The sequence below is a fragment of the Monopterus albus genome, unplaced genomic scaffold, assembly GCF_001952655.1.
Source record: "Monopterus albus unplaced genomic scaffold, M_albus_1.0 scaffold54.1, whole genome shotgun sequence".
Taxonomy (NCBI): Eukaryota; Metazoa; Chordata; class Actinopteri; order Synbranchiformes; family Synbranchidae; genus Monopterus; species Monopterus albus.
The window spans coordinates 1,469,721-1,491,774 of record NW_018127934.1 but is presented as its reverse complement, the minus strand read 5'-3'; the positions used below and the strand labels follow the sequence as shown (position 1 = coordinate 1,491,774).

The window sequence follows — 22,054 nt, the reverse complement described above, 5'->3', positions numbered from 1 at the left end:
AATGTTATTTTATCATAAAATGTGCGCAAGTTGATACATTGAAATTTTTTTCTTCAAAGAAGGTGCAGCAAATTCATCAAATTGTCATTGCCCCCAGCTGTGAAAGTTGGCAGAAGTTGGTAAAATGTAGTCACAGTATAAGGATATGCACACTAGAGAGCAGTCTGTTCCCTTTATCTGTAGTCGTCGTGATCCTCCACACACACACACACACACACACACACACAGCATACTGTTTATGTCAAAGAACCCAGGAAACACCACATCTATCACTGCACTAACTTACACAATGAATACCAGACAAACCACACACACACACACACACACATACATATATATATATACTGTATATATATATAATGTGGCCTTCTGTTCAACAAACATTTTACATCACATAAAAACACAATGAAGAATACTGTATGTCCAAATCCTCCTGTAAGCTGGTAGATAATGTCTTTAATGAGTCTGGTAACTGTTTGATTTGCATTTTAATTTCAGTAAGCATGGTTTCTGTGATTGTTGTTGTTGCTGTCTTTAGTGTGCTTGATTCGGTGAAATGAGGCATCATTCCTCAGTGAAAGCCAAAGAGTGAGAAGCAATGAGAGGCATAGCTTTAGATCTTTGAAACTCTGCTTTCTTTACTTGGATGGTACACCAATAGTGATATAATAATATGAAAGTATGCTAACTGATTAAAATGTAATAGATCATTTGAATCTATTCACAAATAGGGTAGGGGGAAAGAAACTACACTGATAGCGAGTCAACACAGTGAATGATAAAACAACAAATATGGTTAAAACACAGAAGAGATCTAAAATTCAGACCATGGATTTTACATTGGAGATGTGATGCAGATATCCCTCTGCCCGGGTCTCTTTTTTTTTTTCGTATTTCATTTTTTTTTGGTTCAACACACTGCAGAGACTTAGCTCTCCAGTCCATGAGCGCAAAGACTGCAGCTATTGTCATCCATCTTCTCTGACAGGCTTCTCACATACAAATGAGTTTACTGTGAATAGCAATTCATTTATTTAAACAGTTTTTTGTAGTTTACAAAAGAAATAGATTATCTTATATCATTTTTTCTCCACACTTGCACTTTTTAAACATATTTTACACAGACTTTTATTTTTACATTTTTAATCCAACTTAATCAAGAATTTTTAATATTTTAAATGCTTGTCAGATATTGTTTACCATAATACAAATGGTCTTTTTTCTTTTTCTTTTATGTGTCCCCAGTTTATTTTAAACAATAATTAAATGTTCTGAAGTAGAAAGACATGTTAAAGCTCAGTTATCCATCCACGAGAGAAAAGCCTCAGTGCCCATAACATATTCCTCTCTGTGTTTCTGCAGAACATCAACAGGTCTGAGAGTCAGGTGCCCATTATGCCCTGTGGCCTCAAATCAGCAGTAGATAGCAGTAGCAGTAAATCCACCACAAAATAGTCAGCACACTCCTTCCACATCACAGTGAGAAGCTGTGTAAAAAGTGTCCAAAAGATCCCTTTATTCCTTCTGTCCCACAATATTCCCCTCCCCAGTGTATCCAAAAAAGGGATGTACTGTATATCCAGAGAATCACAGGTAAAGGCGTACTCACAAAGCATGGTCACACCTCACATTCCCGAGAAGGTTGCTGTTGGCAAGTGCAAGAGCCATATTCATTGATGATTACCAGAGCTCCCTCGATGTGGTTAGGTTTATAGTCAACATAGTACTCCGGAGTAGAAATTGCAGCCATCTGCTGCATGCTTTGCTTTTGCTTCTGCTTACGACGCTGACTGCTGAAGCACTGCCTCAGTTGTCTTATTCCGGCCGGAAAGCACTTCCATGCCACATACAGCATGAGCACTATGATGAGAAAGGAAAAGATGAGTGCCATGGTGCCAGTCACCACCTTGTGAATCTGCATGGTGCTCTCCAGGTCATCATGGCCCACTGTGACAGTGAAAGAACTGGTGACCACCTCACCACCCTCACCATCATAAGGGTTGGGAGTAAATGGGCCCAGGAACACGGAGCCACCCTGGGCCAGATCCCTTGTAGAAGCATACAGGCCTGCTGTAGTTACGTCCACTGGGGGATCCTCACATAGCTGAAAAGCATAGACAGCGTCCATCACGTCCTCACCCTGTGCGGTGTCGGGGCTTGAACACAGCAGGGAATTGTCACGCTGACCTCGGAAGGCACTCAGCCAAGAGGCCAAAGCACACGCGTTGCGACTGCACTCCCAGTCATTCCCCGCCAGGGTAATGCTGTCCAGAGATGACCATGAATCCAGGATGCGCTGATCCACATAGGTCAAACGATTGGAGTCTAGCATGAGCACCCTGAGGTTGGGTGTACTCTCAAAAACATGTGGTTCAATGTACTCAATTTCATTAGCTGACAGGTCAATCTTCTCTAAAAAATGCCATGTCCAGTCCAGGGTATTGACAACAATAGTGGCACGATTATTGTGCATGTACAGAGTACGTAATGAGATGAGGCGTGGAAAGTGGGCTAGGTTGACTTTAACCAGCTCATTGTGCTCAAGATGCAACTCAGTCAACTTGAAGAGTCCAGCGAAGGAGTTTCGTGCCAGGCTCTGCAGTTGGTTGTATCCTAAGTCCAGAAACTGCATGCTACGGCAGTCTTGAAAAATCCGCACTGGCACAAATTTGAGAGCATTGTAGCGCAAATGCAAATTGGTGAGCTTTCTAAGGCCGTGGAACAGGTCGGGCTCTAGTGCCTGCAGCCTGTTGTATGAGAGGTCCAGGATACGCAGGTTTGGGAGGGGCCTAAAGGTACCATTTGGCAGATTCTCAATCCGGTTGCTGCTGAGGTCTAACTCCTTGACTCGTCTTAGCCTATCAAATGCACCCTCCTCTACCGTGTCAATGTTGTTGTGATCTAAGTAGAGCCAGGTGAGCTGTGACAGACTACTCAGCTGGCCTTCACGCAGCTCAGTCAAGTTGTTCTCTCTCATGGACAGGCCCATGGCGCTGCTCAGATTGCGGGGAATATCTGTGAGGTTGAGCCCCTCGCAGTACAGCAGCTTGCTGTCGCAGCGGCACAGCCTTGGACAAACCCCGTCTACCAAGGGAACTGTTCTTAGAAAAATGCCCAATGAACACAGTATCAACCCAGGGGGCTTCTTCAGTGGCCACTTTAAGTACAGTCCAATTAGAAGGAAATCCATTAGCATAAATATCCAGGGATGCCACTGAGAAAATGTCCATTGAACCACTCTGGATATTATTTTGCACCTATTACATTATATTTATCACATCATATTTAATGAATTTAATAATTTCTTTAGTTTTTGTATTTTAGCTGTAGACAGTGATATTATATATCTGTTATTTGATCAACCAAGGGAATCCGTGGCAAAAATGTAAAGGAAAAAGGTCAAGTCTCTTCGCTTATGTTAGATATCAAGCAGTGAGTGGAGAGTAGAGGGGCTGAAAAAATAAAATACTGTTCTCACTGATTGATCTTATTTGAAAAGATTCCTACTCACCCCTATCCAAAAGCTGACAATCTCCATTCAGCGTCTCGCTTTGTGCCCCAACACTAATTATGTGCGAATCTAAAAAAGACCCCACTGTGGTACAAATTCTCCCCTCCCTTCTCTCTTTTCAGTGGACACCAGATCCTTGGCAGGCTTACAATGTCTTAGTTCTCCTCAAGTGAAAGAGCCAGAAAGAGAAGGAATCCAAGTAGCTTTCATCGAGATGGTAGGAAGTGCAAGTTCCCCTGTCTGCATGCATGAGCTCTGTCTTTTTTGCTTCTCTGCAGTCCTCTGCTGCAATGATCAGAGGGGAGAAGAGACAACCCGAGAAAGAGAAGGAAAAATACAAAAACGTTTTAAAATACGCCTTGCTCCTTTCTCTTCCCTTTCCTGCTTAAGTTTCAGTAGATCTGTCAGCACATATTATCGTCCATCTCTGGAAGCAGTCACTGACTTGTAAGGTTTAAATCCATTCAAGCGGGTAATCATGCTTTCAGTGATGGATGGAAAAGGGAAAAAAGGATTTAAAGAGGTGAACCGTGTTCACTGTTTTCTTGTGTAACAATATTCCTTGTCATCTCTGTGGCTCATCTCGGTTAAGAAGCCAGTCGCATCCCCTGCGGCTTGCAGGTTTCGTTCACTCCCTTGCTCTCTGGGTGTTTTCTCAGCCAGCTGGAAGAGGCTGCTGAAGGCTGGTGCTGGTAAGTAAGCAAGGGCAGTAAATGTGGGAAGCAAAGGAGCATACAATCTCTTGCAGCAGACCAGTACACTGACAACGCATGCAGAAGCACCTTCTGTTCACTGAGTGTCGTAAGCCACTCACAATTCAGAGTGCTCGCTCTCTGTCTCTCCCTCACTCTCTTTCCTGCTGCTCCCCTCCTCTTCTCTTGCTGTGTTTTTCTCTGTGCCTGAGACATTTACATATTCAGAATGGGCTGGGCTTAAACCAGCAGCTTTAATGAACGCAACCCCCACCTCCCTCTATCTCTCTCTCTCCCTCCTTCCCTCACTCTCTCCTTCACTGACTGTAATGAATTTGCACCATATAATGTCTGCCTCCTTTGGCATTACTGTGAGAAAGCATTTTTCTAATTTCAGAGATGCAAAATGACATTCATTCAATAAACGAAAGGGTGTCCTATATAGGTTACACACCTAAAGCAGGGAACCAGTTGCATGCTTATAAACAATCAAGAGAAGCCACACAAAATCCAAAAAGAAATAATTAAAATTCACCTTATTCTCTCTCAAAATCAAAACTGTAGTCTCATAATACATGACAGTAATTAATTCCAACAGTGATGGTGCAATATAAATGTACTCATTATATATGTGTTATGGTTTTCAAACATGACTTTGTGTCATGACTCACTCTGAGTCTATTGATATTCACTCTTTATCCTTGCCATCACCAAAGGCTACAGTATAATGAGTCAAGACTAGAGTATGACATTGTTCATTTGATCACACTGTCCTGTAGCCAGGCATGCTGTGTCATTGTCAATTAGGGCTAGTTTTTCCATGAATACAGATGTAATAGCTTGCCACATAATATTAGCACAGAACTGTAACATACGTCTTCCTCTCTGAGGGTCCGCTCTCGCCTTGTTTTTTACATCTCTGGAATCAGTCCTAGACTTGTCCTCATTGTTCCATTAATTTTCAAATACAATAGACTGTGACAGTCCCTTATATTCCTCATATCATCCAACTTTCTAACCATCGGACCATTTTATTTGTACTTTATTGTATTGTTACTGACAGATGCCACAACATGGATATCAAGCCCTTTTGTTCATTGGTGTAAAGTAAGGAATTTACATTATTATGACACAGTGGGCTCTTTTTTTTTTTATTTTGACATAATTAGCTGTTATTGCAACCAGCAATACCATTTGTTTTTCTGTTGCTAAGGAAGAGCTGGTTGTTTTTCCCCTCTTGACAGGTAGAGTTAATATTATATTTATATTTGGAATACTGACTAGTGCAACCAGAGAATCTCATAAGTTCCATTAGATAGATAAATAGACAGAGATAATAGAAAGTTAATTTATTGACCCAGATGGGAATTCAGGTATCCAATAGCAACAGCAATGATTACCAAAATCACAGCACCCCAAGTAAAGAAATGTATAAAAGTGTAAGACTAAAATACAAAGGGGAGAACGTTTTTTTAAAAATATGAGAAATATTGTAAGTATTAAAAAAAGACTATGGGAAAAAATATATATAAAACTAGATCTAACAATAATAGTAATGTATTTTATTTATTAACTCTTTGTTTACTCATAGATAATTTACTTAATTTTCATAGCTTCAGAATTATTTTCAAACTTTATAATGCTAAACTGAGTAAAGGCTAAATCAGAGTTGGGTTGTGTGCTGTAAACACGGATGTTTATCATGTCACTGTCTCCTCATGTGTCACTTACTCTGATCTTGTTTGGGTTGGAGCATTAGCATTAGCTGTAGAATAGCTGGCTAAGTGAAACCAGGTTTTTTCAGGAGGTTGAAAATTTTACTGATTTTACTGTACTTAAATCCAGTCTTCACTGTATGAATTCAAAAGCAAACTATCCCACGTACTAATTCATAAGAGCTAAATTCAAAGTGCTGCAGGGACCCCAGTAGTAGTTTAGACCATTTTAAGTGCATCTCATCAAACACAAACCCCCTCACCCAAGGGTACAGTATAACCAATTGCTACAACAGCAATACAGGCCTTTCTGACTGTTACAATATCATCGTGTTTAAGATGTTGTGTGTGATGCAAACCATGGCTATTTTTCTCCTACCAAGCTTGAAACGAAGAATCATGGGTTTAGATTTCATACAGATTTCCGGTGTTGACTATATACTGTACTAATCACTCAGTAGAAATGTCTTTTCATATGACATAAGCAAGTAATGCAGTGCAAGGTCACCTGTGTCAACATATCTCTCTCAGAATTCAACTCTTCAGTACTCAAGTACCTTATCTATAAATTTTTCGTCAACATTTGACTATTATCAAGGATACGAACTTGTCACCTTGTGGCAGAATTTGCAGTTTATATGTCCAAGTTGGTCACCCACATGAATCGTGCAGATCTGCAATACAAAGTATATATTTTTTCTACTTTGTTCTGACCCTGTCTACCATTAGCTTAACCCTGTCTGCCACCCATGCCACACAAGAGATGAAATCAAGTCTGTGCATGAAGTAAGATGTGACTACTTTTTAGCCTTGTGTTTCTTTGGTTGTTAGATTTTTATTATTAGGAAAGCTAATTTCCATTTAACAGACAGGACATTCTGCCATTGTCAGATCTATCAAAGATGGATGATGGATGAGATAATGTGAAAAAGTCCAGTACCAAAACAAACACAAAACTTCATTAGATATCAATAAACTTTCTCAACTAATGCTAGCGGATTTTGCATGAAAATATACTATCCCAAGAGCTTATGCAATTTGTTATTTCTCACTTTTTATTTTGAAATACTCAGTGAAGGTTCCACAGTGACAAAGATACTGTATTTAGAGCAGCAAAGGAAAAGGATGAAAAATGGTGTTTCACGTGTTTGTGACATCTTGAAGTTTGACTCATCCCTGCTTCTCTTTTGTTATATTTCCTCCTAGCTGTAATGGATGACTAAACCATCAGCTAATGACTTGGTGCCTATAATGACTTGACACAGCGAACAGGAGATGAGAGTATCCAGACCATCATTTTTAAGATTTTAAGAGCTTTGGCGTTAAGGTCGGGACAAATGTGTGAAAGTGTGTGACCACGTGTGTGTGTGTTCATGCAGAAAACCACACATGCCTGTTGACAGACTTACATGAACGCATTCGTAAAAACAGTTCACTGTGGAAAGAACAAAAAGTTAAATTGCCATATCAGTGCAACAACAACATGATTTTTTGCTGACTTTACGTCTCACCACTACTTAATTTAGAAAAGACAACATAGCCCTGCACCCTCAGCATGCTCTCCTGTATTTTGCTGACTTTTAGAAGACAAGCAGCCATGGATCGAAAGTTTGAATTTATGACAATGTTGGTCTGGTTTTGTTGCGTAACCAAACATGCAAAAGTTTAAACAGTTTCCCAAGCAGTAAAGAATGATTTTATGCCCCTAGCTAATTATGTAATCATTTTATTTGATAGTCTTGGATAGTTTTTTTAGTACAATGATTGGAGGTTGTGGTGTATTGTTAGCAGCCTGAATTGATGTGAGGGATCAAATAAGACTCAGAGCTATCAGCATCTATGATTACGGGCCCATTATTTAAATCATTTATTGAATCAGAGGATGTCTGACTGTGCATGCCCAACAAAACAAGGAAGATGATGACTAATTGGCCCGCTGCAGAGATAATGTTGATGGGCAGCTGGGAAAGGATTGTGCTGGGGGTCGGTGGAGACACTTGCACCATAGAGTGTCTGTCAGTAGTGTGATGTGGAAACAGCAAGAGATTACTCTACATCCGCAAGTAAGTACGATCCCCAGGAGACACAGGTTTCGCCCAGTTTGTAAAGGTCTAAACTGGACAGAGAGGCAACACAGCTAATTCATTTCAGATTTTGTGTTTATTTTCTAATCTTTTGGGGGGGTACTGTAGATGACATAATCCCATTATATAATCAGCAACTGAGAATGAATCAAGGAACAGAAGAAACATACTAGATAAACTGAGATAACCGTAGGCATTTTAGATTTTTACCATCACTGTCTTATCTCAGATATTTGTCATCTAAATCAAACATGAACATTTATGAACATTTGAAGACGCTAACACAGTGGAGTTTTACCCTAGTATAGTTTCTGGGGTCTCCCACATATAATACAAAAAAAAATTCTCCTCTCTCCATCGTATACTAACTGCATAATGTTCACTGAAGCATGTGACACCGAGAACATGTCGACTGCTTAAACAGAAAATATCAGTACAGCACCATCCTTATGATCTGCCCTTGTTAGAGGCTTTAGAGGTGGGAGCATGTTTAGGTTGTATTGAGAGAGGACTTCTAAAGCAACACAGATGTCAAGCCTACAAAAATTGATATTTTGTTTAAAGTAATGTGGTGAGGATCTGCATACACTCTATCTATAGATAGAGAGAGAGAGAGAAATAAAACGAGCAATTAAGAATCTGTCCAACAAGACCAAATAAGTAAAGTAAGACAGTGTATATCGTTGATGGTAGGAAATGAACTGTGTGTGCCAGTAAGTCTGGGGGTGGCTTTTGGAAGCAGAATCATCTGAAACTGCCTCTAGTTTTATGATTCTCTCCCAGCACCAAATGCTCTGCACTGTTTAATCCGAGCAAACACGATAGAATATTTTGTGACCTTTAGCTTGTATGTTAGTAATATTATGAGTACATTATAGCTTTTGCTTGAACAGGGGGGTAATGAAAATAAGAAAATGATCACGAATTGTTTGTTCAGGGTTCTTTGATTTTTGTAAAACCCACAAATTATTTGATTACTCTCCCATACTAGTTACCAGTTTATGGAAGGAATTTCAGTGGTGAAGGAGATATGTAGCTGTTTTTCTTGAGAAGTCCATTGTTTTTATCTAGTGAATGGATTTTCTGTATATTGTGTTACATTGTGTTGAGCATTAATGTGCTGCCATCTTGGCCAGGTCTCTCTTGGAAAAAGAGATCTTGATCTCAGTGAAACTTCCTGGTAAAATAAAGGCAAAATAAATAAATAAATAAAGTAAAATCATTTCTGTAAGCTAGGCTTTCTTTTTTTTAATCATCCAGTTTCACCACTCATTAAATTCTTCTGCTCTTGTTCTTTCTTAGCATCTGAGTTCAAAGATGAATGGCTCATGCATTCAGAAATGCTCCTTAACATACCACGCCTGTCCTAAGCTGCTTGGTGTAGTGTCTCCCTGTATCCCTGAACATGTTGTTCTCTTGACTTTGTCTTTTACCCACAGAGCTGCTCCTCTCTCTCTCTTTTTAATTTGTTGCACTGTTCTTTGTAAGCTCTGCGCACCACAGTGTTCAAACATTCCAGGTGGGTGGCTGCATCTGAGATACTGAAATCTCCATGTCTGGCACTGACAACCAGTCCCATTCAAATGTTAAGTTAAACTGTAACTCTTGACCGTGTATCCATTGAGTTACAGCTGCGGTATTGGAAGGACCCGACTGGCTGGAGAAATAAAAGTTGTAGTTATAACTTACAAACTAATAAAGACAGATTGATAACAGACAGGAAACATCAGTGTGGAGGCAATTGTGGTTCGGTGGGTAGAGCAGTCATCTCCCAGCCGGAGGGTCGGAGGTTTGAATCTCGGTGCCTGTAGTCCACGTGTCGAAGTGTCCTTGGCCAAGACACTGAACCCCCACCTTTCCTCCAATGGTTAGAGCCATCGGTTGGCGCTGCAGATGTCTGCCTTGGTCCTGTACCGGAAACGTTCCTTGTGTGTAACATACTTGGCCAATAAAGGTGATTATCCTGAATATCTATGGTCACTGGGCGAATTTCATTGTGCATGGGGGGTAAAATCAGTCCAACCTCAATGTGTGCTGCAGTCACTCAGTATAGGGTGCCGCAGGTATGACATATTTTTGTAGAATTTGGAACAAGATTACAGTGACACATGAAAGCAACTCAAGATCCACAGTAAAGGACGAATACCGTACAGATCAATCCGACTCACTATTCAGTTACAGTTTCATCAAATGGTCAAGTTTTTCAAAGACCTTTGTTACTACTGTCATGGGGATTATAGGCTACATTATGTCTATTTTTGTGTTTTATGATGGTTTGATCCCGACAAAACAGCTGTTTCTGGCAGAGGATTACTTTTGGTACAATACCATAAACATAGTGATTATAATATATTTTTATTGTATTATTTTAAAAACAAATGTTTATAAAGTTACATGCAAAACATTGTCTTGTTTCAGTAAATAGAAAATAAGTTGGCACATTTTTGAGATCCTCCAGAAATTTCATTTTTATGGGGTCCAAGCTGTCAGTCAGGGCATCTAAGAAACCAGTGAAACCAATAGAATCACATAATTGACAAAAGGAAAGATGAGACGTTGAAGTGACCAAAATCCAAAGTTTTCACTCTCTGACTTCTCTGTGACTTTTAAAGAAAACACCTGTCAAGTGTTTTTACTGTGTTGTTTGCCCATCATAAAACTACTCTTAATTTCAGTTGTTAAGAATTGTTTAAATAATAATGATTATCACTGACATTATATTTAATATTTTTACATATAGAAATAGTAGGCAAACTAGTAATTATCACAATTTTTGTGCTGGATTGTCAAGTGGAAGAGACTAAGCAGTGGAAGCGCATGTGTGTGAAAGAGATAATTAATATGGGTCCAAATATCCTCCAGCTATGTCCAGCTCCAGGTGTTCCTTGTTGTAGGAGAGAGAGAGAGAGAGAGAGAGAGATGTTGCTGTAGCACACTCTGTGTTGGACATGCTTTTCTACAGAAGCAAGATTAGAAATCTTCGCCCGCCACCATGGCTGGTAAAAATGTACAGCCACCTGCCACAGCCAGCTTTTCACCCACATAAGGGGGGTTGGCGTGTGTGGGTTGTCCTTTTATAAAATTTAATTCAGTTGTGTGCTTTAACATTTTTACCTAGTATGTTTCTTTATGCATTTGAGATATGGTTCTAACATTTTTGGCTTCAGAGGCTACATCAGACAGCACCTGTGACTAGACTCTAGTCTGCCAAAGGAACTTTGTTCTGCTGTCAGATGACGCTGAAATCCCACTGAGTCACCAAGCCCGTTTTCAAAACCCTGCTCTCTAGAACAGCATGCCCCTAGTTTTGAAAGCCCTGACTACTGTGGCCTATTGCCTCATCTAGAGCCAAACACGCCTCTACACCATACGTGTCCACTAGCGTCTTTCATGTTGGTATGAAGCAGAGCAGAATACACTCGAATTGAGGGGTCTCTGATGCAAAACGCTGAAGCACTTGTAAATTTAGACTGAAAATTTCTTGCGCCTTTATCCCCAGTATACCTACTCCAAGGTAAGGTAAAAACACTAGCACAGAACTGTGAATAAAACACCATTAGAGAGTAGTAGTGCAAAGGACACATGAATTATCTAATACAAGAAAGGTCCTTGATACATTAAGTCCTACATCCTGAGCCTTGGATTGAAATTAGTTGAAATCTGTTGCACAACTATTTACTACCAATGCACTTGCAGTAATTGTATCCTGCTTTGCTTTCTTTCTGGATTTTTCTCTCTTTAGGCACCTTTTGCCCTTTTTGGAGGTTTGATTCAGTCTTTTATTTTGTGTACAAGTCTGCATTACTCTTTTAGTCAGCCATAAATAGCACATAAAATGGTCTTCTGATTTTGATTAGCTTCTTTTAATATTGTTAATAACAAGTAGCAGGATGTTTGAAAAATGATGATAAAAGAAAAGGTCTGGTGTGAGGCTGATGCCAAGAACCTCCATCCTGTTCATGTCCCATACAGATGCTAGATGCCAAACGGTACTTAACAAAGCATCAGTGTTTGACGTCCTAGGGTTAGGGTTGGTGTGTGGTCATGTACATTGGAGCTCTCTTTCTTCCTTACTGTTGTCTCACCTTGATGGTAATTAGTTGCACAATGTCTGAAAAACAGGATGACACTGGAATATATTTTGAACACAGCCGGGGTTAACATGGGTCTCCTAAATATGTATTTTGAATTTGGAGTGAAATTAATGTCACATTTGTAATGTCACACTTTAGACTGGCCTAAAAAGAAATAGAAAAAATATAGATATATCCCTGCAATGTAATTTGTCAACAAATGCATGACAGAGTTCAGAAGAACTGTTACGATTTAGCTTCGCTTCCAGTATTTGTGTTTCCGTTTACCCCGTCTCTCCCCGCTGTTCTGCCACCATAATCAGCCATCATGCCATTCACCTGCCGCTCATTATCTCCCATTCCTCCCTTATACATATACACCCAGTTTCCCACTGATGCACTGCTGGTTCAAGTCCTGACATGCACATCCTGATCTTCGCTCTGCTTCTGACATTTCTACCGGATATTTCTGCTGTTTACGCTGACTCGCTCCGAGTTTCCTCCCCGTGTGATCCTACGTTTCCCGCTTGGTTTTCTATTTTTGCCACTCTGCTTACCTGACTGCTTGACACCTGCTACTCTGCTTACCCGGCGGCTACTGCTACTCTGCTTTACCCGACTGCCACTGGTACTCTGCTTACCCAACTGGCACTGTTGCTCTGCTTACCCAACTGCCACTGTTACTCTGCTTACCCGACTGGCACTGTTACTCTGCTTACCTGACTGCCACTGTTACTCTGCTTACCCGACTGCCCACCTTACTGCCACTCTGCTTACCTTACTGCTCTGTATTGACCTGACTGCCTACTGCTTGACACTTCCCAGTCCTTTGGTTCCTGCGTCCCTCCTGTCACCTCACCTGCCTGTCCTCTGGTTCCTGTGTTGCTTCACCCACCCGTCCTCTGGTTCCTTGCCTTACAGTGCCTTGCGAAAGTATTCGGCCCCCTTGAACTTTGCGACCTTTTGCCACATTTCAGGCTTCAAACATAAAGATATAAAACTGTAATTTTTTGTGAAGAATCAACAACAAGTGGGACACAATCATGAAGTGGAACGAAATTTATTGGATATTTCAAACTTTTCTAACAAATAAAAAACTGAAAAATTGGGCGTGAAAAATTATTCAGCCCCTTTACTTTCAGTGCAGCAAACTCTCTAAAGAAGTTCAGTGAGGATCTCTGAATGATCCAATGTTGACCTAAATGACAAAGGATGATAAATAGAATCCACCTGTGTGTAATCAAGTCTCCATATAAATGCACCTGCACTGTGATAGTCTCAGAGGTTGTGCAAGCGATAATATTGAAATGGAAGGAGTATCAGACCACTGCAAATCTACCAAGACCTGGCCGTCCCTCTAAACTTTCAGCTCATACAAGGAGAAGACTGATCAGAGATGCAGCCAAGAGGCCCATGATCACTCTGGATGAACTGCAGAGATCTACAGCTGAGGTGGGAGACTCTGTCCATAGGACAACAATCAGTCGTATACTGCACAAATCTGGCCTTTATGGAAGAGTGGCAAGAAGAAAGCCATTTCTTAAAGATATCCATAAAAAGTGTCGTTTAAAGTTTGCCACAAGCCACCTGGGAGACACACCAAACATGTGGAAGAAGGTGCTCTGGTCAGATGAAACCAAAATCGAACTTTTTGGCAACAATGCAAAACGTTATGTTTGGCGTAAAAGCAACACAGCTCATCACCCTGAACACACCATCCCCACTGTCAAACATGGTGGTGGCAGCATCATGGTTTGGGCCTGCTTTTCTTCAGCAGGGACAGGGAAGATGGTTAAAATTGATGGGAAGATGGATGGAGCCAAATACAGGACCATTTTGGAAGGAAACCTGATGGAGTCTGCAGAAGACCTGAGACTGGGATGGAGATTTGTCTTCCAACAAGCCAATGATCCAAAACATAAAGCAAAATCTACAATGGAATGGTTCACAAATAAACATATCCAGGTGTTAGAATGGCTATGTCAAAGTCCAGACCTGAATCCAATCGAGAATCTGTGGAAAGAACTGACAACTGCTGTTCACAAACGCTCTCCATCCAATCTCACTGAGCTCGAGCTGTTTTGCAAGGAGGAATGGGCAAAAATTTCAGTCTCTTGATGTGCAAAACTGATAGAGACATACCCCAAGCGACTTACAGCTGTAATCGCAGCAAAAGGTGGCGCTACAAAGTATTAACTTAAGGGGGCTGAATAATTTTGCACGCCCAATTTTTCAGTTTTTTATTTGTTAAAAACGTTTGAAATATCCAATAAATTTCGTTCCACTTCATGATTGTGTCCCACTTGTTGTTGATTCTTCCCAAAAAATTACAGTTTTATATCTTTATGTTTGAAGCCTGAAATGTGGCAAAAGGTCGCAAAGTTCAAGGGGGCCGAATACTTTCGCAAGGCACTGTACCTGTCGTCTGTTGCCCACTGCACCTCCAGCCAGCCCTGAGCCTGCTAGACCTCCTGCCACTCAGCATACCTGTTCATTATTTAAACTGCTTTCTATAGTTCCTGCTCCTTTAGTGTCTGTGTCTGCATCTGGGGTCAACATCACACACCCATCATAACAAGAACATTATGACAGCTCTTTTACCAAATAGAAAAATAATAATAAATGGTAGCTTAGTTATATCTTGTAATATGACTTAGTATGACCTGTATTACCAGCTCGTAAACAACCAGTTCCAGATCACCAGCAGCACTGTGACTAATTTCTAAATGCTGAAAATGAAAAAATATTGGACTTTGTACAGCTTGACTGGATGGTTTTCTTGATGAGATGCCAGATGATGTATGATGCTATCTATATCACCATACCCCATCATCCTGGTTAAAACTGTTGGCCGGAAAATTCTACAGTAAATATATTTTTCCTGTGAATCACAATATAATGATTTTAAGCAGGATTTTATGGTCAACAGAAGAAATAGTCTTATGTTTGCTGAATTTGTTACAAGACCTCCTGACAAGATTCCACACCTTCTTCAGCCTTTGACTTCAGCAAGGTAACTTAACTCATTACTTTGCTACTGCATCATTAGCATTGTTCTTTTAATGTAAAGTTACTTGTGAATGTACCTTTACGAGTGCACTGGGAACTTCCATAGCTAGTACACTACTGTGCATAATATTAACCAAAATAATCTATTTGCTCATGAAAATGTGGTAGATATTTTTAATATGGCAAGATTTAGTTCATATCAACATCAACTTGGCACAGAAGTAAACGGTATTGGATATACCTAAATTAGAATCATGTACATATGCCTACATGTAACAGTTACGTATGTGTGTGCTCACTCATTTTTTTCTTGCTAGCTACAGTGAGGCACAGTAACACTACTGAGTACTGAGGTGGACCAGGCAAAACAGAATCCGACAACACGTAAGACTTTTAAAAAGCACATTAATAGGATCATATGATTTCTGAGCTTCATCACAGGGCAGACTGCAACAGCTAAGTTGGATAGATTTTTGCTTGCCCAACTTGAGCTTACAGGGGCCTCATTCCTGACTTGTGAAAACATTATAAATTCCACTGCAATAGGATTTTTGGCTTTCTGATTTTTAACTCTTAACTGGTACTATTTTGCAACATTTGGTTCTTTTCTCTCAGGCTGAGGAGCTGCAGCAAAGAAAACTGGGACAATCATTTCAGCTACATCCAGGAATAAACTAGTATGCATAAGATATGTTTTTAAATGTCTGTTTCTCTACAGACACAATCCCTAGATATCTTTTTTAATTGTTATCCAGTAATTTATTGCCTGTGTATTTTCAATTATAAATGTTGAATAAAGTGTATTAAATGAAATATTTGTGACAAAAACAGTCCTTACTTGTAATTATTTCAGTTAATTTATGCAGTAATTTCTGTTACAGTAGTCTAATATTTGCTTGCTGTGATCAAAAATATAGCACCTTATTACTGTGATGACAGTAACAGTACTATGATTATTACTGTAATAACAATTAAAGTATTTTATGGGTACTGTGGTGACATTTACAGTGAACATACTCTGTAATGTACTACAGCAACTTACTGTACATTTCACAGTATGCTTTTATGGTGTAAAGGGTTAACACTATAATCTGATACTCAAGTATATGCTTGTATGTCTGGGTTCAGGTGTGTGTGTGTGTGTGTGTGTGTGTGTGTGTGTGTTCATGTGCTCACATGTTACTGCCTGCCAACACATATAATATACAGACCTCATAGCAAACATACAGAAACATTTACACCCCATATAAAGGTGAAAGCACTGAAAACCCTTTGAAAGCCCTTGCAGGTAAGTGAAATAAATGCTATAGCCAGCAGAAAGTGTAAAAAATTGTAGAGCTATGTTACACTCCACCCCTGTGGGCTGCATTCAGTCCAGGTCACATCTAATGTAACTGTGTCACAAGGCAGTTTGTCATGGTGAAAGCACAGCAGATGAAATCAGGCTTTTAGAGCTTATGAATCATATTGCTAGAGAGACTCTAGTTATTACAAGTGACAAACATCTGCATGTTATATATATATTATACAATATGCAGTCAGTGAGCTACTCTGTGAAATAAGAAAGGGAACCGGTCACACAGTTTGGTTTCCATGACACAGCAGCCTCTTGCAGACAAAGTGTTGAGTGCTTTTGTCGCATTGCATGTCTTTAACTACACAGCACCATTCTGGGCATAGGCGTCCAGCTGGAAGGGCTAACCAGCCAATAAAATGACAGGAAATCATTGCCCTTTGATGGGAACAGTGGAATGTGTGTTTACAGTATATCAACAAGGAATGGTGCACAATTGTTGCCTCTGGGAGGTGCTGCTGTTATTGTGGCAGTCTACCTGCAAGAGCTGTACAGCAGCATTAGTGGCCAACAAACAGCACAGTCCAACTGATTTCTTTATCATCGCTTGGAACATAAGTCATGCAAATTTAAAGACTGTTTTGTCAAAATTTAAGTTTGCTACAACAGAATATCCAAGTTTAGCTACTACTATAAGAGCGGCCACTCTTATCTTTAAGACTCTGGTGTTCGTATGTCATTTGCACTGAAGTCCAACATTTCTCTTCCTTGTACTTATGTCAGCATATTTATGGAAATGACAAAAAGCCTGAATCTGATATTAGGCACTTGTCACTATCTTTTGCTGTAACTCAGAGCAACACATGTCCATAGATGGGCTAAAGTGTCACGTTCACCTAGACTTTTGTACAAAGCAGGGTTGTCCTTTGTGTTCACACAGGGAATCCCCACAATATATTTTCGGTAATGACTTAAAGAGGTTGTTAAAGTTGTATTATATTAATCCCCACTGGGTCTTTGGCTCCAGTTCACGGGGCCGTACCTTAGTCAAGGACAATGAAAGGATAATTCCAAATACCCTGCATGTCAGTGAGTAATGAAACCAGATTACCTACAGAATAGCCACTGAGCCTTTATGTCGCTAGAGTTTAGTGAGATGTTTGGTCTCTTGAGCTTTTCATTTACAGATCACAGTATTCATAAATAAACAAAGAAAAACTGCTGCCCTGGATTAAAGGTCATGTGGTACCAGATGGTGCACATTTATCTTGCACATTGTTTTACTAGTATGTTGAAGCTGGGCTTTGGAATTTACATCATAGTGCGATGCCTTCGGGGTATTTCAGGAGCTAGTGTGTCATAGTTGTTGACAGCTGGTGTTTGTTTGCATATGCAGCAAATGGCACAGTGCTGCTGTGTACAAGCCAAAAAGAAACAACACAGAGTAACACTGACTTTAGAGTGGTAAGAAATGGCTTTGAACAAGCATGTTATCATACAGCTGTTTTTCTAACAGTTAAATGAAATTGCCAGTGAAGTTTAGGGTTGTTGTGTTTGCTAAAGGAGGGGTACTGGGGTTAGGGCTGGGTAATAAACAAACTTATTCTGATTAATCCAAGTTTTTGTTCTTGCACAGAATGTCCTCATGAAAACTGACTTATCATAACATGCACAAAAGGTTTATTTTCAGGCAAGAAGTAATTATTTAGAAGTCTTGAATCAACCTGTGATGTTACTAGTTAAATTACAGAATGTTCTCACCTGCTGCAGTTGCATCTGGTTTTGCTGGTACTCCAGGTGGTTATCTGGCTCTGGCTGTCTCATACTAAATTCAGTGGTTATCCCCTAAATATATATAAGCTTTAAAGAAGTCAAGATTTAAAAAAAAAAAAATGTCATCAAGCCCTACTTTGAGTAACTGGAGCTGTGAATTAGAGCATGGAACGGGCTGCATGTTTCCCGTGCCCGAGAGTGTGGTGTCCAAGCCTGCTCCAAGCCCAACACAGTTGAGTTTGTATGGTGTTTTTCCCCCTATCACTGAACAAAGCAGACATTTGAGTTCTCCAGCCATCTAACTTAACGTTTAACCTACGTGGCCAAACCCGGCCCTGACCTTAACATAATTTCTAAATTTCTGGCCAAACCTAGCTCAAATGCTCAGGTACGAATTGGTCCTGTCAAGTTCTGTTCAGGTATCCACACTCTACTGTGAATATCATTAATATAATTAACATTTACAAACCAGTACCTTCTTTAGCAAGTTTAGCCAGTTTCGGACATATTTTTCTTTATTTGCATTTCAGTACAGCTGATCAGGCACTAAAATACACGTTAGCATTGATATATACTTTTATATTTGCTGTCAAACACCTACATAATCACAAAAAATTTTGTCATGTTGTGTGACAATAGCTTAGTTATTCAGTTGTAAGCTTCAAGTTCAGCGGCAGACATGGCCTCTTATTCCCTACATGCAGTTAACACAACACATTTAGAAAAGAGGACATTCATACTACACACACTGAGAATTTACTTCCATAAGATTTAATTCATCCTTACATTAGGAAAGTGCAAATATAAAGGTGGATATACGATGCTCCGCAACCCTGTAGCTGTGAGATAAAATGCCCCCATTAGTGTCCATCGATATTTCAACTTTACTGTAACTATCTCACGAAAGTGACCATCTTGTGAAGCCAGATAGGTAATTAGTACAAATCAACCCACAGAAGTTGCCATTAGCTATACTCCTACAGGCTGATCTGTATCATGGCACTGTAAACTGAGCACAGATACATAATTCCAAAGGGTGCAGCAGATCTGCGATGTTACATAATGACACATCCCCAAGTCCTACTCAGTAGAAGTAAAAAATACAAATGTTACCACGCTATAAGGCCAATGAATTCAAAACTGCACCCTTGATTAGAACACAGAGCACTGTCTCTGGCACCAGACAGCGGCAGCTAAATCCTCTGACAAGAGGGGGAAAAAAAATTTTTAGCCTCACTGTGTTGCGTTTGTGCTGGTATGTGTGTCTGGCTGCTTAAAAATGTTTTTTTGCATGATTTACTGTCTTTGCCACAGTAATTTCAAGCCTAGAAATCTAAAGCCCAATCAAAATCATCCTTTGTTTACAAAGCCAGGAACTTGTTGACAGATTGCTAAACTCTGGCACTGTGGGCCGCGCTTTCATAAAGTTATATGCAGCCTTCAAATCAGGGCAGTAATTTTAATCTGCAGCTACTGTTTGTCCTCATGCTGGCCTTTATAAACACCAAAACCACCAATGTTCATATTCTGTCCCAGGTCAGCTATTTCATGTTGTGGTTTGTAATGAGGATTGTATTCTACAGGGGCTGCAAGTGTCCATTTATATTTTCATTCCTTCTAAAGTAGCCAGTGACAAAGCACCAGCTAATGGCATCCCTCTACTTATTAGCATGCTGCTAGGTATCAGCATTATTCATCATGCCATTCCTCTATCAGCTACTGTTTGGAGTAGCTGCTTACCTGTACCAGAGCCTTGTCTACCAGATGGGTCATGCATAATTAAGATGGTAGCCCACAGTAGAGGTGTGACCCTCTGACAGCATTGAAAATAAGGCTGACCAGCCTGGGGGCACACTTCACCCTCCCTGTGATGCCCCAAAACTGTAGTCGCAAATCATAGGTGTATTAATATGGCCGAGGTTTATTCAAACACATCACTGAATTTTCATGAAGGTTTTTAGAAAATAACTTGGATGTCCTTCTGGGCGTTTTTATTTATGTTTACCATTATTTGCCTAATTTGATTTCTGGAAAGAAAACCCACTATAGTATTATACATTTCTTTGTGATAAGTATGTTTCTACTGAGTAGTTATCAGTTCCATGGATTCTCATAGTCCTTATTTTTGCTTTGAGACCACTGACTTTATTTTCAAACACTTTGTTACATGTACGTATATATACTTCAAAGCAACACCTCCTGCCGACATTTAAAAAATTAACATTGACTCAGTCCTCAACAAAAAGAAAGTAATACTAGAAGCTTCACAAAAGTAGCACATCTTGCAGGCCTGCTATTGTGCTTATTGCGTATAGTGTTCATCTGATTGTGCCCGCATCGTGATTGATAGCATATTAAGGTATTAAGGCTGTAAGTCTTTAAATTTATTATTCCAATTATTACATTTGGCATTGAAAGCTTGGTTTAAATATAGAGATGCATACCCTCCCCAGCATTTGAACGGTCTTTTGGAGCTGAAATGCTGAATATTCAACCTGGACTTCATTTAGGCCATTTTCTAAGGTGAATTTCAGTAACCATGGTAGGTCATTTGCTATGTTCTCTTTCTCATATGGCACATGGAAATTCTGCAGCACCAGATCAAACACATAAATTAGGGTCTCTTGTGTGTAAATAAGGAACTGGTGCACTGCATTCACAGCTGAATCAATTTATCAGTCTGCGATCAAATTAATGCTCATTTACATATTGCACAACATTTTAAATCTTATGTAGAGAGGTTCATATGTCTCTCCTAGTGCTTGCATCTGTGCCGTTTCCTACATGCCAGTATTTTCACGCAGAGTGATGTCTGCATGTCATTTCCTGAAAATAGTATTTGGACTCAAACATCTATGACCGTTGTAGGAATACATTTTATGAGTCAGCTTACAGAAGAGAAGTGATGTACTTTGAAAAGACATCAATCCCCAAACGCCCACCATGACAAGAAGTCCTAGCCCCTGATCCATCCCCATGCAGCTTACTTACATCATGTCCACATTTTCTTCGGCTTTATTGTTCCTTATTCCTTGCGCCTAATAGCAGCAACAACTCTGTTAGTGGCTTGTGCTACTGTGCGGCTGAACTTACAAAGCCCACATAAAAGGATAGTGGGAGACATAATAATTTCACCAGTTCAGCAAGCTCCAGTGGTCTTTGAAGTTGTTGCATCATAGATCATTACAGCAAGGGAACCCGCTGTGGTCCAGCTCCATACAATATATCTGTGATGTTTCTGTGCACAGTGGCTGTCTCTACGGTGGACACAGCCACAATAGGCACCAGGTACATTTGTGTTATCATGCTATCATTAGCATGTTTTTATGCGATTCACTGCTGGCTTTGTTTTGCCATCTAACTTGAGGCCATTTTTTCCCTTTTCCCAAACCACCCTAATCCCTGATTCGTGCTACTTGTGTAGCAACCCACCCAGAAGAGCAGCTTGAGTCGTCATTATCCTGACTTACAGAAGCACACATATCATTCCCTATAGCCATTGCCATCCCTGACAACCACCACCTTCACTCAGATAGCATGCCTATGCAGTGGACAATTTGAAACCACTGTGTGCCGGGGTTTAGATAGGCAGTGTATGAAAGATGGAATAGTACCATAATGCATCAGTGTCTGAAAAACTTGTTTTCTTGTCAGTCATTTCAGGTTTCTGGAGCTACCTTGGTGACTTGTAATCCTGTGCTCTACACAGTGTAGTTAAGAGGTCACGTAGAGAGCGGTGGTTTTGACAGTTGTAAGCAGTAAGTGGAAAAAGACCATCAGGCATGGATGGAGTGTAACGCAAGTTTGGAGGTGGATAATGTCTTGATACAAGTCAGTGTGTTTCCTTGTACACTGCAACTTAGAAAAAGATGCTAAAGTGATCACAGAGAAGTACTGTATCAT

The 22,054-nt window shown here is 40.0% G+C and overlaps 2 protein-coding genes across 10 annotated transcripts in view; one reads left to right on the top strand and one right to left on the bottom strand.

Moving 5' to 3' along the window:
- Positions 1–22,054, top strand: part of ctnna2 (catenin (cadherin-associated protein), alpha 2) — a 387,665-nt gene that overhangs the window by 268,014 nt on the left and 97,597 nt on the right. For 2 of the 9 annotated variants that reach the window (XR_002275124.1, XM_020602092.1), the window contains one exon: positions 3,634–3,728. The exons of 5 other annotated variants lie outside the window; for them this stretch is intronic. Coding sequence is in view for 3 of the 4 variants with exons in the window: in XM_020602092.1 (XP_020457748.1) it covers positions 3,634–3,684 (51 nt within the window). In the remaining variant the exon portion in view is untranslated. Of the gene's footprint in view, positions 1–3,633; positions 4,355–22,054 lie in introns of those variants that run through there. 2 more of the 9 variants (XM_020602086.1, XM_020602091.1) reach the window with 1 other exon arrangement.
- On the bottom strand, positions 1,140–3,640 carry lrrtm1 (leucine rich repeat transmembrane neuronal 1). Its single transcript, XM_020602079.1, has one exon. The coding sequence runs from the start codon at positions 3,194–3,196 to the stop codon at positions 1,619–1,621; it is 1,578 nt and encodes a 525-aa protein (XP_020457735.1). The 5' UTR covers positions 3,197–3,640; the 3' UTR covers positions 1,140–1,618.